The sequence below is a fragment of the Cucumis sativus genome, chromosome 1, assembly GCF_000004075.3.
Source record: "Cucumis sativus cultivar 9930 chromosome 1, Cucumber_9930_V3, whole genome shotgun sequence".
NCBI lineage: Eukaryota > Viridiplantae > Streptophyta > Magnoliopsida > Cucurbitales > Cucurbitaceae > Cucumis > Cucumis sativus.
The window spans coordinates 13,645,144-13,661,824 of NC_026655.2; the positions used below are offsets into that span (position 1 = coordinate 13,645,144).

General features: G+C 32.9%; 1 protein-coding gene across 1 annotated transcript; it reads left to right on the plus strand.

Moving 5' to 3' along the window:
• Positions 1-7,761: 7,761 nt before the first annotated feature.
• LOC101210218 (kinesin-like protein KIN-13B) lies at positions 7,762-12,825 on the plus strand. The gene is made up of 12 exons (XM_011657177.2): positions 7,762-8,146; positions 8,235-8,426; positions 9,259-9,408; positions 9,857-9,964; positions 10,087-10,164; positions 10,246-10,327; positions 10,603-10,762; positions 10,837-11,139; positions 11,226-11,444; positions 11,519-11,999; positions 12,086-12,151; positions 12,237-12,825. Exons 1-12 carry the CDS (start codon positions 8,018-8,020, stop codon positions 12,414-12,416), a joined length of 2,148 nt encoding a protein of 715 aa, XP_011655479.1. The 5' UTR covers positions 7,762-8,017; the 3' UTR covers positions 12,417-12,825.
• Positions 12,826-16,681: the final 3,856 nt, after the last annotated feature.

Consider the following 16,681-nt stretch of genomic DNA (forward strand, 5'->3'; position numbering starts at 1 on the left):
TGATTTGAATTTTGGAAAAATGAATGCGGATTCATGCTCGGGAGGTTGGAATTAGTCAAGACGGACAAAATGGTAAAAAGTCAAAATATTGACTTTTGACTTAGAAAAGTCAAAGTTTGACTTTTGACTAGAAAAATCTAATGACCATTTTACCCTTGGACTAAGTTAGTGGGAAAATCCAACATTTTGTTGGATAATCCCACTAACTCTTAGTGGGATATGTGGCTATATGAGATATAGACACCTAGCCCACTAAGTTCCACTAATTGTTAGTGGAATATTAGGTGTTGAGATTTGGCAATTGAATTGCATGCATTTTTGCATGCAATTAGGCTATAAATAGAGGTGTTTTCAAATGTTGAAGGACTTTTGCCTCTTTTATCATTTTCATAATCTCAACAAAAGAAAAAAGAAAGCTTCCAATCTCATTTTATCTCCATTATTTTCTACACCAAAATTGGGTCCCACAACCCGGTTCTTTGTCCAGAGGATAGCAGTTGAGTACTAGTGGTGGTCTCGGGTAGAATTGGTAAGAAGACATCAAACCTTTTGAAAGCTTCAAAGGTAATACTTCTTAAAACCCTAATTTGATTAGTTTATGGTTACATGTTAATTGTGGCAATTAGGGTAGAAATTCGATTCTTTTTCCGCTGTGCATGACTTAGTTCTATCACTTTCGACCTCTACGGTTGATAACTTTGACATAATTCCTCCAATAAGCTTCCTTGATAATCATCCAAAGGAAGTATTAGAAGTCACTACATGTCATGCTATCAGCATAGAAGAAGTTGGATCACTGACGACGAAGAAGCCCGATCGCTCCTACTAGGGAGGTAGATCTTACGCATAATCTCGATTGTCCTCTAGAAGAAGTTGGATCGCTAACGGCGAAGAAGCCCGATCAATCCTACTAGGGAGGTGGATTTGACGGCAAAGTTCGATCATCCCCAAGAAGAAGTTGGATCGCTGATGGCAAAGAAGCTCGATCGCTCCTACTAGGGAGGTGAATCTGAAGGCAAAAGTCTGATCGTCCCTAGAAGAAGTTGGATCATTGACAACGAGAAAGCTCGATCGTTCCTAGAAGAAGTTGGATCACTAACGGCGAAGAAGATTGATTGCTCCTACCAGGCAGGTGGATCTGACAGCAAAAGCCCAATCGTCCCCTAAAAAAAGTTGGATCGCTAATGGCAAAAAAGTCTGATCGCTCCTACTAAAGAGGTGGATCTGATGGAAAAAGCCTGATCGTCCCCTAAAAGAAGTAGGATTGTTGACGACAAAGAAGCCCGATTGCTTCTATTAGGGAGGTGGATCTGACGGCAAAAGTTTGATCGTCCACTAGAAGAAGTTGGATCGTTGATGGCGAAGAAACCCGATCGCTCCTACTACAGAGGTGGATGTGACGACAAAAGTCTTATCGTCCCCTAATAGAAGTTGGATCACTGAGGGCAAAATTATCCATGCAAACGATTGTAAAAAAAAAAAAAGAAGAAGAAGAAATATGAAAATGTTTTTACCTTTAGCTCCCGTAAAAAAACAAAAACAAAAATACAAAAAAAAAAACAAAAACAAAAATACAAAAAACAAAAACAAAAACAAAAATACAAAAAAATACAAAAACACAAAAAATAAAAAAATAAAAAAACAAAAAAAGAGGAAGAGGGAAAGGGAGAAGAAAAGTTTTTCATACCTTTCTGTTGTTGGATAAGGAATAAATAATCATGATGTGAGTCTATTTATAAAACCAACAAATCCAATTCCTAAAAAGATTAGGAATGATAATTTAATCATTTTGTTTAAAACAAACCCAATTTCTAGAACGAATAGAAATGATTTTTTTTATATATATAAATAAAGAAAAGATAATCCAATTATCTTATCTTATTTTAAATTATTTTATTTTTGGGATAAATCTCAAATTTAATTTTTTAAGATATTTAAAATATTTAAATATTTCAACATTTTTAAAAATATATATATATTTCCAATTTTAAAATTAAATTTTGAGTTCAAAATTTAAGTCAAATTAAGTTGCATGTATGACCTCCTTTTTATCTTAAATTTAAATCAGAGCCATAAATCCAATTTTATCTCAAGATTGATGACCTCTTTTTTCTCTCCAATTAAAATTGGTCATTCCAAATTCTTGTGCATCCTCGAGACAAATTAAGAAATGGTAGAAACATTATCATTATTTCAAATTAAAATTTTGGTTATGTTCCAAAATTTATATTTTTTAAAAAATAAATTAAAATTTTTATCCTCAAATCAATTGACTAAGGTTCAGTCATATTCCAATCCTTAATTCAAATTTAAATCAAACTTATATACTAAATTCATAGTTTGATTAATTTGATATGTTCAATTGAAAGAAAAAATGCTCATATTTGGACTTCAAATTTTTTTTTCGAGATTCATTCACCCATCTACGTGCATAAATCTAAAAAATGAAATATTTATTTAATATGCATATGGTATCTTTGTACGGACAAAACAAAACAACAAATATTGTATTTAAAGGTTTTTCGAAAAGACAGTTGGATAAATGTCTTGGCAAATTGGAATTTGGTAAGGATGATATTTACAAACCAGGTTGTTGAGGGAGAATGTTGAATTTCCTTCTCTTGTAATATTATTATTTTTTATTTATGTCAATATTTTTTTTCTTATTTGTTGTTTGCCTTTCTCTATATATAAGAAGACCTTATACTTGGTCCAATAAATAGAGAAATAATACTCAACTTTTTGGTTTCCATTTTTTTACAGATAAATATTATAAAAATTTGAAAGTCTCAACAAAAAAAAAAAGAGAAAAAATTGACAAAAATCTAGATGAAGAGATCTTTGTTTGGGAGGGTACAAATTATATTTGATGAGTAAGAGTCCAAAATTTGAAATAAATGAGAGAAATGTAAAGGAGGAAAAATGTTAGAAATAAAGGTTGATATTGGAAAAGAAATAGAAAAGAGATTGAGGGTTTGAGTGAAAAATAAGGAGGTCGGGGACTAATTGTGAAATTATGGAAACAAAGATGTGTGGCCCCAAGGGTTACCAATTTACCAAACATGTACCACGCCACTTTGTCTAATTCCAATTTCACCCCATCATTCTCAAACAAATTAAATGAATGTGTCCATTTAAGGCTACATTCAAAATCATCTCTATCATTGTACTCATATATTCATCATACATAAATTCTATTGTTAACGTTATTACAACTATACTATTACTGTAATCTCCATTTTAATATTTGGAATGATATATGGAAATATGTGTGTGTGTGTGTGTGTTATTTTTATATTTGATGATGTGACAAATAATTTTATTTGATTTAAAATTGGAAAAAGATTGATATAATAAATAATTAGAAAAAAATGAAATTGGGGGAAGGTAACCGAAAGAAGAAAGTCACATGAATTGTGACCATAAAAATGATGATGAGAATGGTAAGAAATGAGAAATGAAAAGAAGGGGAGAGATGGGGAGGAATTGAATGGGGGAGATTTGAGTGTGAGGGAATGGGAAAATAATAGAAAGAGATGGGAAGGTCACCGCATGGAAGTGGGGCAACCACTAGCACACACAACGTGAGAACCATCACCAATGTTTCACAATCTTTACCCAAAAGACAAATCTTAGACCCATTCTTACTCTCTCTCTCTCTTATATATATATATATATATATATATATATATATATATATATATTCATTTTCCTCACGAGATTTCAAATTCATGTGCCACGTGATCTCACTTCTTCTTCACGCGCCACTCCTCCACTTCTTTATAAACTTCTTTATACTTTGTTTTTATGATTAATTCTTTTTCTTTTGTTAAATGTTGGGTAATGTTTTATGTTTCTGGTTCCGTAAGAAAAGTAAAAACATTTTACATCAAAAAAGGAAGTAGTTCCAATTTCATTTCTTAATCATTTTTATTGGTTTTCTTTTCTTTTTTCTAAATTATTTCTATTCGTTTCTTTTTCTTTTTTATTTCTATTCGTTTCTTTTTCTTTTTCTTTTTTAATTTTTTTATTTGTTTTTTTCAATTATTTTTATTGGTTTCTTTTTTCTCAATTATTTTAGTTGGTTTTTTTTTCCCTTTTCTCAATTATTTTTCTATTTTCTTTTCCATTTTCCCACGTCATTTTCTTTTTCTTCATCTTATTTCCGTCATCTTCCCCAAATAACCACTCTTCACACGGTTTCCTTTTTATTCCTCTTACCTTTATCGTCTTCATCTTCCTCTCATTGTCTTTGTCATATTCCTCCTCGCCTCTCATCGTCTTCCTCTACACGACGTCTTCCTATTTGTCAGATTTGGGTTTTTCTCTTCCTCTTCGTGCGGATATGAGTTTACGCTTTAGGTTTTCACCGTCGGTCTTTGTCTTCCTCTTCACCGTGAATTTCAATCCTCCTCTTTATCGTATTCTTGAGATCTCAATCTTCATCTTGATCTTCATAAGATTACTAGAAGATCTTCCTATCTATATTTGATAAAGTGAGTGGTGTAATGTTTAATTGAATTAGATGTGAATAAAATAACATAAATAAAATTTTAAAAAAATCTCGAAGAAAACAAGAAACAGTTATCAAACACATTTTTTGTTTTTGTTTATTTTTTTCAAGAAGCAAGAAGCAGAAATGGTTATTAAACACATTCATGTTTCTTGTTCTGAAAAAAAAGAAACAGAGAACAAAGAACGTGGAACAAGAAACTGAAAATAGGAAACAAAATCGTTACCAAACGGGTCCTAAAGAACCAATCGATTTTTGTTTCATATATCAACATGTTGTAAAGTAACCAATGGGTAGTTTGTTGAATTGGATTGAATTTTACTTAACTACAATAAATCCTCGTAAACTTCCACAATAATAAATGAAAGTTTGCAATCAAATGGTTAAAAAAAATGCAAAGATTTTTGGAGAAAAATGTCTAAAACTGTGTGTAAAACATAACTTCGTGAATGTTGGCGGCTAGGTAAAAAAGAGATCTAATATTGTAGCACCGCGACCCCGTGCAATTTGCGTGCAAGGTCCCGTGTCCAAACTTTGTAATGTTGCGACATTGTGCACTATGCTAAAAAACTAGCCATTCTTTCTTACAGCTCTGCAACGCCATGCTTTCTATGTGCCACATTGATTTTTCTTACTCTGTTAACCCCTCTAAACCTCCAATTGAGTTCATTGTATCTCAAGATAGACATGATGATTCGAATGACCTAAATTATGCTTAAAACCTAGAAAATAGAGGAATAGACATGTAAAATACAAGAAAGGTTCTGAATTAAGCAGAATAAGGTAACAAATTTTCAAAGTTATCATGTTTATCTCTTATAAATGAAGTATTATTAGCATCACTAAGTATTGGGAGGAATTATGAAAAAAGCCAAGCAATTGGATAAAATTTAATTTCTAGGTCATAATCTTGTAGGTTTGGCTTCTTCCTTTGAGTAGCCATCTTCTTAGAAGAGTTATTTCCTTCCTTTATATTATCAATCATCCTTGAGAGGGTATAATGGTTGGTTTAGGTAGAATTTTGAGTAAGTCATATTTCTTTAAAGGTTGTCTTAGATTATGTCTCACATCATGTTTTTACATAATATTTTCTTCCTTATTTAAATTATGTTGTGCACTGTTTTCTCCAACTTTCTTTGTTTATGGTCGTGGATTATGATTAGAGATATTTTCCTTCCTTTCGATGTGTTGAAGTTGTTTTGCTGGAGTTGTCGCTTTCATATAATTTGAGAGAAGTCATATATTGTGTAGTGCATCAAGATCATATCTTTAATTTGTGTTTGGTTTTTCTATAGTTTGCAAAAACAAGAAGTATAGTCGTTCATGGTAGCTTGTTTCATTGTTTGTTTCGAAGGTGTGTTTGGATCAAATTTGAGAAGTGAAGGTATGTTTGCAAGAAGAAGGAAAGATAACATTATAGTGATAGAAAGTCTCACACACTTAAGGGGAGCCTAAGTTCTTTTGAGAAAGAGTCTCCCTTCTAGGAAAAACGTAGTTGAACCAATAAGTTTGGCTTTACCATTGTAATCATCTTTATTTTACAAATATGCATATTGTTGTAATTGATTGCTCACTTTATCATACTAGTGAATTAGTGAATCTATCTTTCTCAGACACACTACCTATAAATGTAAGTGTTATATCATCACCAAACTGAGTTACCAAACTCTAAATATTATTCGATTGAGTTGGTTGTTTATACTTTACTTGTTGTTTATGTGATTGCTAGGACATTTTTTATATAATAAGTTGCTAATTTATTCTATTGTTTTTTTAAAATGTATACCACTGTGTCATGACACAACTTAGAGTGAGCAAAATTCAACGTGTATTTACAATATCATTAGTACTCAGATTTCATGCCAATTTGTCATCGTTTTAGGCCTCTTGGGGATTTCACTTCTCTTAGCTAGTTTTCACTTTCTAAGTCGACCTATGTGAAATTTTTTGAGTAACTTCAAGAGGAAGAAGTACTATTATCATTAATAATAATAAAAAAAAAAAGTATCGACATATACTTCTCCTCTGTCTTGTCAGTTTTTCATTAATTGGATTGGGAGACCTATCTCCCTTCTAAAATGTCAAGAAAGCTATGAGAATTTGTACCAGCAAAGACATATGGAAATTTGGATAGACTAGTACCAATATGGTGTTGAGCCTATCAAACACAATATAACGTCCCGAGTTTATGAGTGGGACATGAATGAACCGATATCACATCTGAATGAGAGAGATTTTGAGGACATGAAAGTAAGGTTAAGAAAGACTTAAAAGATTTAAAAGTTACTACCTATACCAACAACGTGCACATTCCTTTCCGATAGATCAATCATTGGAACTCCAAAGTTAAGCGTGCTTTGAGAAATTTTATATTGGGTGACCTCTTGAAAAATTTTCTACAATGCATGTGAGTGGGGACAAAGAATTTGTCTTTAAGACAAGTAACGATGATGTTGTCAAGTCATAGGGAAATACAAGGTGTGTAGTTCAACTAAGGCACAAAAAAGTGTAGCTCGATTATTTCTTGATTGATAAATATCTTAGTCTAAAATTTAAGACTTTTGACTTTTCCTCATGTGTCTTCCAATTTGTCTTGAACTTTGAGCCTTATCTAGAAAAACCCTAAAAAATTAAACATATTTGCATATTGTGTGAGGGGAGGAAACATTAGAAATTGAAGCTTACAATAAATTACAAATAGTGAATGTGAAAAGGGTATTAGGGTTTGGTAGATGAGAACTTGAATGCATGAGTAAGGTTAATTCTAGACCATAAGATTTAAAATGTATTAGAGGGTATTAGAAAGAAAAGGAGGCCCAGAGGTCTTTATGTCTTTGAGTCAAAGATATTTGTAGTCCAAAGTGGCAATAGTTGATTTACCTTGTCTTTAATTGACGAAACAATGGTATGTTTGTTTAAGACGATCCAATTAAACTAATGATACTAAATTATCTTACCACACAACTTTTATAGCCTTAATTCAATAATACATGACATATGCTTTTTCCAAATAGAATTTGAACGATACTACTTATTTACACTTTATAATACTTAAGTGAAGTAAAACTGACTAGTTTTTTAGTTGATGAACATAATTGGATGTTGAAAAGTTGCAAAACAGGCAGACCTATGAATGGGTCTGCCCCGTTCAAAAGCACGTGAAAGACACTCGCTCTCTCCTGAAGTCTTTCTTTCTCTCAACCTACGTCTACGTGACTGACTTACTCTTATGTGTGTGTACTCTCTTTGTTTTTTTTTTTATTCTCCACTGTCTACTGTCCACCGCCCACATACCCTCTCCAATCCTCCTCTTTCTCTTCATTTTCAAACTTTGAATTCTCAAAAATTCAATTCAACTCAACTCTCATCCTCTTCCCACCTCTCCTCTCAAATTTCCCAAAGAAAAACCCACCCCCATTTCCCCTCCTTCCATTCCAATCCCTTCTCCCTCTGTTTTCTGTCTCCTACTCTACTTTTCTCTACTGGGTTTTACCGAAACATACCATGAACGCGACCGGTAGACAGATTTCAAGATCTAATCCGGCTGTGCATCACCAACGTCAGCATTCCGATACTGCTTTCGATGCCCTTTGCTCTTATGGAAGATGGGCTCAGCCCTCTAATCTCTCTCATGTACACTACCGATTGTTTGCTTCTTTCTTTCTATTGCCTTTTCTTGTTTAAATTGTGTTTCTTATTTACGTTTCTCTTTCGAATTTAGGATTTTGGGTCGAGGGCTACCAGGGGAATGCAGAGGAGTTTCAATGATCTTGGTTCGGCCGATGCTTTAACCCCACAGTCTCGGTCTCGCTCCTCCAGCATGAGGAAGAATGCTGATGAGATGTTCCTTGCTAGCCATCACAGCCCTGGTCTCCTCGATCTTCATGCTTTTGATACTGAATTGCTTCCTGAGGTTGGGTCTGTTTCATTGCTTTACTCTTTCTCTTTCTAATATTGAAGTCCCGTAGTATACGGATGACTTTGTGCCATTTGTTAATATCGATGTGTTTTGATGGCTTGTTGGCCTTTTAGATCGTGGGGTATTTCCAGACAGTTGAAATTTTCTCTTCTCTTTCTCTTTATGTATTGGAGAAGAGATACATCCCTTTCTTCTTACTGCAGATTTTCAGTACTGAGAGATGGAAGTCTAAGAGCATGCTTTTATCAGTGTTTAATCACTTTCTTTTTTTTTACAATTGTGCGTTGCTTATAGCCCTGTAATTGAATAAAGAAGGCATGGGTGCTCGCTTAATCTTCTAAAATTTGATTCCATTTCAAGTCAATTTCATCATATAGATTAGGGATATGAACTGGGAATTGTGGTTCCTGCTTGATTTCTCTTCGTTCTTGTTAAGTTTGTACGAATTAAAACTTGGATTAATTCAAATAGAATAGAGTGAATGGATGCTTTTGATTGAATCAGATTTGATCACATGGTATGTATGATTCCAAAATCTAATAAAATAATCCTTCATTTCTCAAGTTAATAATTGATGCACTCTCAGCCCCCTACGTCCAAAATCCTTTGCGTTTATAACATGATGAAATTCAATTTTCTTTTATTATTAATGTGATTGCTATTATCAATATTTGCATCAGTATTATAATAGATTCAGAATCATGGTCCGGAATGGCATCCAGAGGGGGAGATCTATCCTTTAAATTTTCTTATCTTTTGATTCAACAAATTATATATCTTTTTTACAGCTTCATGTTTACTCCACCATTTACTTCATTTTTATCAGACCACCTATCGCAAAAGTCTGGATGACTCGGAGCCACTTTTTGCCAATAAGCTGTCTAATAGGCCTGGAGGTGCATCTGACAACAATGTTCTCAAAAGCATCCCCATTGACAAGGAAAGAACCAACAATGTCGCTAAGATCAAAGTTGTAGTATGTCTCTTTGATACCATCTTAATTCCCTTTTAGTATTTTAATTCCCAAAGAAGGAAGCGCAACGCCAAAGTCATTCCTATAAGACACTTATCTGCTCTGGGTTGTCACTCCAACTTATCTAGGATTGAGGAGGAAAAACAAGGAAAATAAAAAAAGACTTGAAACTGTTGTAGTGGTACTGAAGATTATTATGCCTTTTCCTTTTATAGTACATTTTTTTCCTGAACGTGGTATGATCATGAAAAGGGTTGAAGAATCATTTTTTCTTATATAAGACGTTTGGTAGATGGGATAACTTTTGGCAGTCTTTAGGTGAAAATACTAAAATGTGCATGCTGCATGTTGATAAGCCATGGGAGAGTTTTCTTGGTCTACCTTTCCTCATACAACAGAGGGAGACTCCTCAAACTGAATCCATTATATGTTATAATTTTCTTCATTACAGGTACGCAAGAGACCGCTAAATAAAAAGGAGATGACAAAGAAAGAAGAAGATATAATCACGATTGAGCGAATTTCTAATTCCCTGACAGTTCATGAAACAAAATTTAAAGTAAGTCTCTTGTCAATAGCTATGACCATCTAGTTTCACGGCAACATTCTATGTTTGCATTGCAAGTGAGTAAGCGAGAAGGCTTTTCTTTTCTTCTCTCCTAAAAAATATTGCATCTGCAGGTTGACTTGACAGAGTATATTGAGAAACATGAATTTGTTTTTGATGCGGTATTGCATGAAGGCGTTTCAAATGATGAAGTAAGGACAAGACTTGGATGAGTACCATTTCGTAATGGAAAATCTATTTTGATTTCTAAATATTTTCTTTTGTTCTTGCAGCTATATTCAGAAACTGTGGAACCCATAGTTCCTCTTATTTTTAATCGAACAAAAGCAACTTGTTTTGCTTATGGGCAAACAGGCAAGGTTTTAAACTCTCGTGCAATTTTTTAAGGGTGTTAGAACCATAAGATGTTATATGAACCTGTGTAGAGGAATGTATATTCACCTAGTAGATATAGATCAGTGCTTGTGTTTAATCATTTTTACTTGATGGCTGCCTAAAATAATTCCACAACTCCATCAAATAGATCACTCATTGTAAAAAGCATGTGTTCATTCTCTTGTTTATCGTGTTTCTTTTCTGCTTCGTTTATGACGATAGTTAACTTGAAATACATTTTTATGCTTGTTCAGGTAGTGGAAAAACATACACTATGCAACCACTGCCTTTAAAGGCGTCCGAAGACATTTTAAGATTGGTGCACCACACACACCGGAACCAGGGATTCCAATTATTTTTTAGCTTCTTTGAGATATATGGAGGGAAAGTTTTTGATCTCCTCAATGAAAGGAAGTAAGTTCTGTTGAGATTCTAGCAGAAAATGTATGAATTCAGTTAGTTTTCTTGAATGTATCATCATCATGCAGAAAGCTTTTCATGAGGGAAGATGGGAAGCAACAAGTATGCATTGTAGGATTGCAAGAATTCAAAGTATCCAATGTTGAGACGATCAAGGAATTGATTGAGCGGGGAAATGCCACAAGAAGCACCGGTACAACTGGTGCAAATGAAGAATCCTCTAGATCACATGCTATACTTCAGCTTTGCGTTAAGAGATCAGTAGATAGTTCCGAAACCAAGCCTGCTCGACTTGTAGGAAAACTATCTTTTATTGACCTTGCTGGAAGCGAACGTGGTGCTGATACAACAGATAATGATAAACAGACAAGGTCTGAATTCCCTTCTCGGAAGCTGGAGTTTTCTTCTACTCTCCCTCTCTTCTCTTGTGATTGACTTTGAAATATCTGTGTTGCAGAATGGAAGGTGCGGAAATTAACAAAAGTTTGCTAGCCCTCAAAGAATGCATTAGAGCTCTTGACAATGATCAGGGTCACATTCCTTTCAGAGGCAGTAAATTAACTGAAGTTCTTAGAGATTCATTTGTTGGAGATTCACGCACTGTTATGATATCATGTATATCACCTAGCTCGGGATCATGCGAACACACTCTCAACACACTAAGATACGCTGACAGGTAAGTTCTTTCCTGGGGTTTTACAAATGTATATTCCATTATCTGTTAAATATGTTTTGTGATTGTCCCCTCAGGGTAAAGAGTCTATCCAAAGGGAACAACACAAAGCGGGATCCTTTATATTCATCTTCAAATCTTCGAGAATCAACAGCTTCTTTGTTGTCTTCCTCGTCACCTGCGGAGCCTACCTATGAGGATAACAGAACTTATTTACCAAATGACAAGAACAGATTTGGTTGGTCCAAACAGAATGAAAGGGAAGGTACTCCACCGTTGAACGTTGAGCGTGTTCCTAGCAACAGGGCGGACATAACTTTGCCTCATCACAGAAGTCAGCGAAGTTTTCAAGATGACTTCACTCTAGACGATGTTGTTTACCCAGAGCAACAGTATGAACAAGAGAAATCATCACGGACGAACACCAAAATTACTGAAACTCGGCAAGTGTCAGGCTTTGTCAGCCAGAAGAAAACAAGTAATGAAACAAACCGAAGGGCTATGGCCGATTTTGAGACTGACTCTCATTCAGATGAGGACCTTGATGCTCTTTTAAAGGTAACAATGTAGTGAATATTGACCATCATCAAACTTTGACACCAATTATCCAACTGTAAGTGACATCCTACTTGTCTTTATATTAGGAAGAAGAAAATCTTGTTACTGCTCATAGGAAACAGGTGGAGCAGACAATCGACATTGTTAGAGAGGTTTGCAATGCTTTTTTCTCTTTTATTGCATGCGTTATAAAAGCCACATTTAGGGGTGTTAAGGCCTTGTGTCCTACATATGCAGGAGATGAACTTACTTGTTGAAGCTGATCAACCCGGTAGCCATTTAGATGACTACATCCATAAATTAAATGTCATTCTATCACAGAAGGCTACAAGCATTTTTCAGCTGCAAGCTCAGTTGGCTCAGTTTCAAAAACGTTTGGATGAATACAATGTTTTGGTGGCACCCTCCACCAACTGAAACAAACTTAGAGTCAAGACACTTCCCATTTTTTTCCTCCAAAATCTTATTTTGCACAGGCCCGAGGGAGCTGGTCGATTGAAGTTAATTGATATTGATATGAAAATGGTTCAGGCATGGCATGTGATCGAAAATTGACAAGTTTTTCCCTCAGAGGTGGTTTTCAGTTTTCTCTGATTGTACAGAAGATTTGTTTCCTGTCTATAGTGTTTTGTATTCATGGATGTTCTTCTCTCCTTCCGAGCTGTTGCCGTTGCTGCTATTATGAGCAACAACCAAGAAAACTAATACAGAGTTCTGATTACCTTTCCACATCAGGAAGCTAAAAGCAACTTGCTTTTGCAATTTCTGTTTGATCATCTTATAAACGATTGTTGGTATGATTAAATCAATCTCATTTTATCCAAAATCTCTTCTTTCTTTTTGCAACATCACATATTGTAGTGAGAAGTTTGACTTTGAACCTATAAATTACAAGGAAGAAAAAAAAACTCTTTAAGTTTGCTGTGTCAAATGTCTTTTTCTTTCAAAAAGGTCTTTTATAATTTCTTCAAAGCTTTCTCTGTTTGTTTTTTCAAAGCCATCTGTTGGAGTATAATTTTGTTAGAATTTTAGATAGAAGTTGGGACCAGTATGGGTATGGCCGTAACATATAAGTTATGTTCGGGTCCCTACTCTATTGTTTCTCCTCTCAGTTATTCTCTAACTTTGTAACAGATTTATACTTTAAAAGGTGATTTTGATAGTTTATGGAAGATTTTGAATAAAAGATTGCAACTTTTGAAAAAATTAGTACTATTATTGCTTACACTGTGACAAAATTTCAAGTTAATTTTTGTAATTTGGTCGAGAGAAGGTACGATATCACTTGAAATTTGTTATAGAAACATGAGGGTCTACAAATTCTTTTGCGACGGTGTATTCTCTTGACATGGTGTTTCATTGAACATTTAACTTCTATTTTCTGGATCTAATATCTGTTTAGATTTTATAATCTTTTAATACTATAATAGAGTGAAATAGGATATGATTCATCTTTAACATCAATTGGAAAAAAAATGGCAGTAGACGCATCTTACTGACGTGAAATCCCCAACAGAAATTTCAAACGTGCTGATGATAAAAGAACGTTTAGCTTTGTCTCATGTTCAAAATTTAGTAAGAAAAAAGCAGAAGGTTACACAACAAGAATGTCCAACCTTTCTTTAATTGTCCTTTCTTTTAAGAATTTATAAGCCATCTTCTCAAAATCTACTAATGGATTCTGCTTCACCGACCTGGCACTAGTGAATGGTGCTGCATGAATTTAATGAAATTAATAAATGAAGTCGGTTAATTAGGTGCAAAATCAAATCAAATCGCATGTGACAGTAAATATATGCAATATTTGACCAAAGAAAATCTCATAATATCTCAAATCCAAAGAAATTGGCAAAAAAAAAAAAAAAAAAAATTAAAGTTGTTTATCAAACTTAGACCTTAAGCAAAAACAAAACATATGTAGAAAAGTTAAAATTTCATAATCAGTTGTTTTGTTTTGTTGATATTGTGTGTAATTACCAAAACCAACCAATCAGAGACTAAATCAATCTGCTTCACTATTGGGATTGGTTCTATCTTTGACTTATAATGACAAATTAAAGAAGAGTCTGGATTAATTTCATTTCATACCTCTCCTAGAATTTGCAAGAAGAAACTTATGAAATATAAACTTGAATTCTTTTTATTTTGTTTGTTTGATTTGATTGAGTGGTGGTATGATTAGCATATTCAATTTTTGGTTTGGTCCCTCTCATGTCCATTACTAAATTTTGTCTCATTACAAGATTTTGAAAGATTGTGTCTATTACTTCCTAATCACCAACATCTTTTCTCTTACCAGTGTATTACAAGAAACGATTCATTTACTTAAATTATGCCAACAAAAAACAGAGATAAACTTTAGAGTCTGCTTGGTCGAGTTCTGAGTTTAGCTTTATGTTTTTTAAGTTCAATGATAATAAATATTGTGCCAAATTCACCACACTTCTTTGACAGTCCAAGTTATTACAACAAGTGTAGAGTTCAACAAAATATAGTACTATGTAAACTAGTTGAGAACTTTGGTTTTGTCCTATGGGCAATTTATATAAATGCCCTCTAACACTTATCTATGAGTATGTGTAACGCTAATGGTGTCAAAAAAAATTATGACTCTCAAGGTTATAAAGCACCAAACTAACCAATTTTGTTATTTCTTGATAAGATGTTGTCTTTCGATCGTTTGGTTGACTTAAAACTTGTAGTTCTAACTTTTTTTTTTTTGTTTTGTATGCAAATTTTTTAATGCCCCCTTTCCATTCTCTAAAATTTGGGTACATCCATGGACTTTGAACTTTGTTTGGAGTAATCCTTGACGGCTTTTACATATATATATTGTTTAAAATAAAAACTAAAAGTTTTTGGGACAACTCTAACTTTTTTTTCTTAACGAGGGATGTTTGGCTCCCAGTTATGATGAGTTGGATATAAATAAAAATAATTATCTACCATTTGGCTCATCAATAATTTGAAAAAGTTTATTTTCTTGTTATTTGTGTTAACTCACATTTATCCGCTCATTATTCATCGTGTTAACTCTCTCTACCCATTTAAAAGATAAAATGTTCCGTATAGAAATAAAAGACAAAAGAAATTTTTTAACAAGAAGATAGGAAGTAGTAGATGGAATCTTTAATGTTCAATTTTTTTAATCCTTGATAAAAGGAATCTCTAGATTGATAAGATCACATGGTAGAGTTATTTCTATCCGATACTAAATTATTAAAATGTTAATAGCCATTACCTATGAGGTTGGGAAAATATTAGACAACTGAATATTCGTTAATTCTAAATTAATTAATTCATTATATATACGTTTTATTTATAAAGAGTTACTTTTAACTTTAATTTTAAGAATGGAATTTTCTTATTTTGACCGTGAATAATTTCAATTAGTATTCGAACTTATTGCATCCAACTACGTGTATTTAATTAACATATTCATCAACTAAATTTTAAAGCCAATATGAATAGACATACACTAAGAAAAGAAATAGTAAAATTAATTATTACGTCAATCTATTACATAGAAAAAAGTATTAAATTATAGTTCACTTGTCCAATAATTTGTATGTCTGTACAATTTTATGCCTTTCTTTTTCTTTTACTATTTGAGTGGATGAAAAATTGGTTATCAAATTGATTATATTAGTCATTTTTAATGACTATCAATAATTATTGTTGATGATAAATTTTAATCAAACAAGCGTACATAATCTCCACGGAACAACAATAACAATAAATTTATTATTTAGGGGTGGATGAGCTTTACTCCTTTCAACCTTCTAACTTAAGCTTCATAGTAACTACATACCACACACGTCGAGACCAAGCTCACCTCCTTCTTAAACTCACTCTTTCAATTATTCTTTGTTTGCTTTTTCGACATTGATTGAAAATGAACTCATAACAAATTTTGACATCCAATTATATGCAACATTAAAAATGCTAAAAGGTTGCTAAATTCTTACAGCTAAAGGAAAGAAAGGTTACATTGAATAAAACAAAAGTTGGGGGGAAAAAAACTTAAATCTTTTATAAAGTAGAAATTGAAAGGCTCTAAAGTTTTATAATTAGATAATTGTGAATAATAAAGAAAGGAAATATAATTATAAAATTGACGATTCTTGTTATTTGATGAATTAATAAATGTAAAAGGAGGAATCAGTTTGGGTAGCATGCAGGTAAAGTGAAAATTTCCCAAATTAGATATGAATATTTAATAAATAAGTTTAGTTAATGAATTAGGTAATCAAATGAATCTTTTCTTTCTATTAGTAGCAACAAAACAAACACATCTTCAATTATTTGATTTTCATTACAAAATTATTTTCTTAACCAACCAAGAGGAAAGCACACTTTTCTTTAAAATTAAATCCATTATAAAAATGTGATCTCATTTCCGTTGAAGACTTGAAGTAGGTTTCATGTGTTTGAAAATCATTTGCACTTTAACACTGTTTCCTACCTAATTAATTATTTATTTTTTCCTTAAAAAAACTAAGTAAATTTTCTTCTTTCATTCTTTTTTTTTTAAATTGAAAATGAAAAGTTAAAATATTCGTAAATGATTGAGAGAAAAAAAAAAAAAAAAAAGAAAAGACTACCCATCCATATCCGAAACTTTGAATTTGATTAATGTTATGGAGTTGTGCAATTAAAACCCTTAAATATTGAAAAATACA

What these genes read in the sequence shown, in the direction of transcription:
- LOC101210218 (XM_011657177.2), top strand. Translation starts at nt 8,018, where the DNA reads ATGAACGCGACCGGTAGACAGATTTCAAGATCTAATCCGGCTGTGCAT. An exon ending in TCGCTAAGATCAAAGTTGTA is followed by an intron (nt 9,409 to 9,856) that starts GTATGTCTCTTT and finishes TCTTCATTACAG; the next exon opens with GTACGCAAGAGACCGCTAAA. An exon ending in AAGGCGTTTCAAATGATGAA is followed by an intron (nt 10,165 to 10,245) that starts GTAAGGACAAGA and finishes TTGTTCTTGCAG; the next exon opens with CTATATTCAGAAACTGTGGA.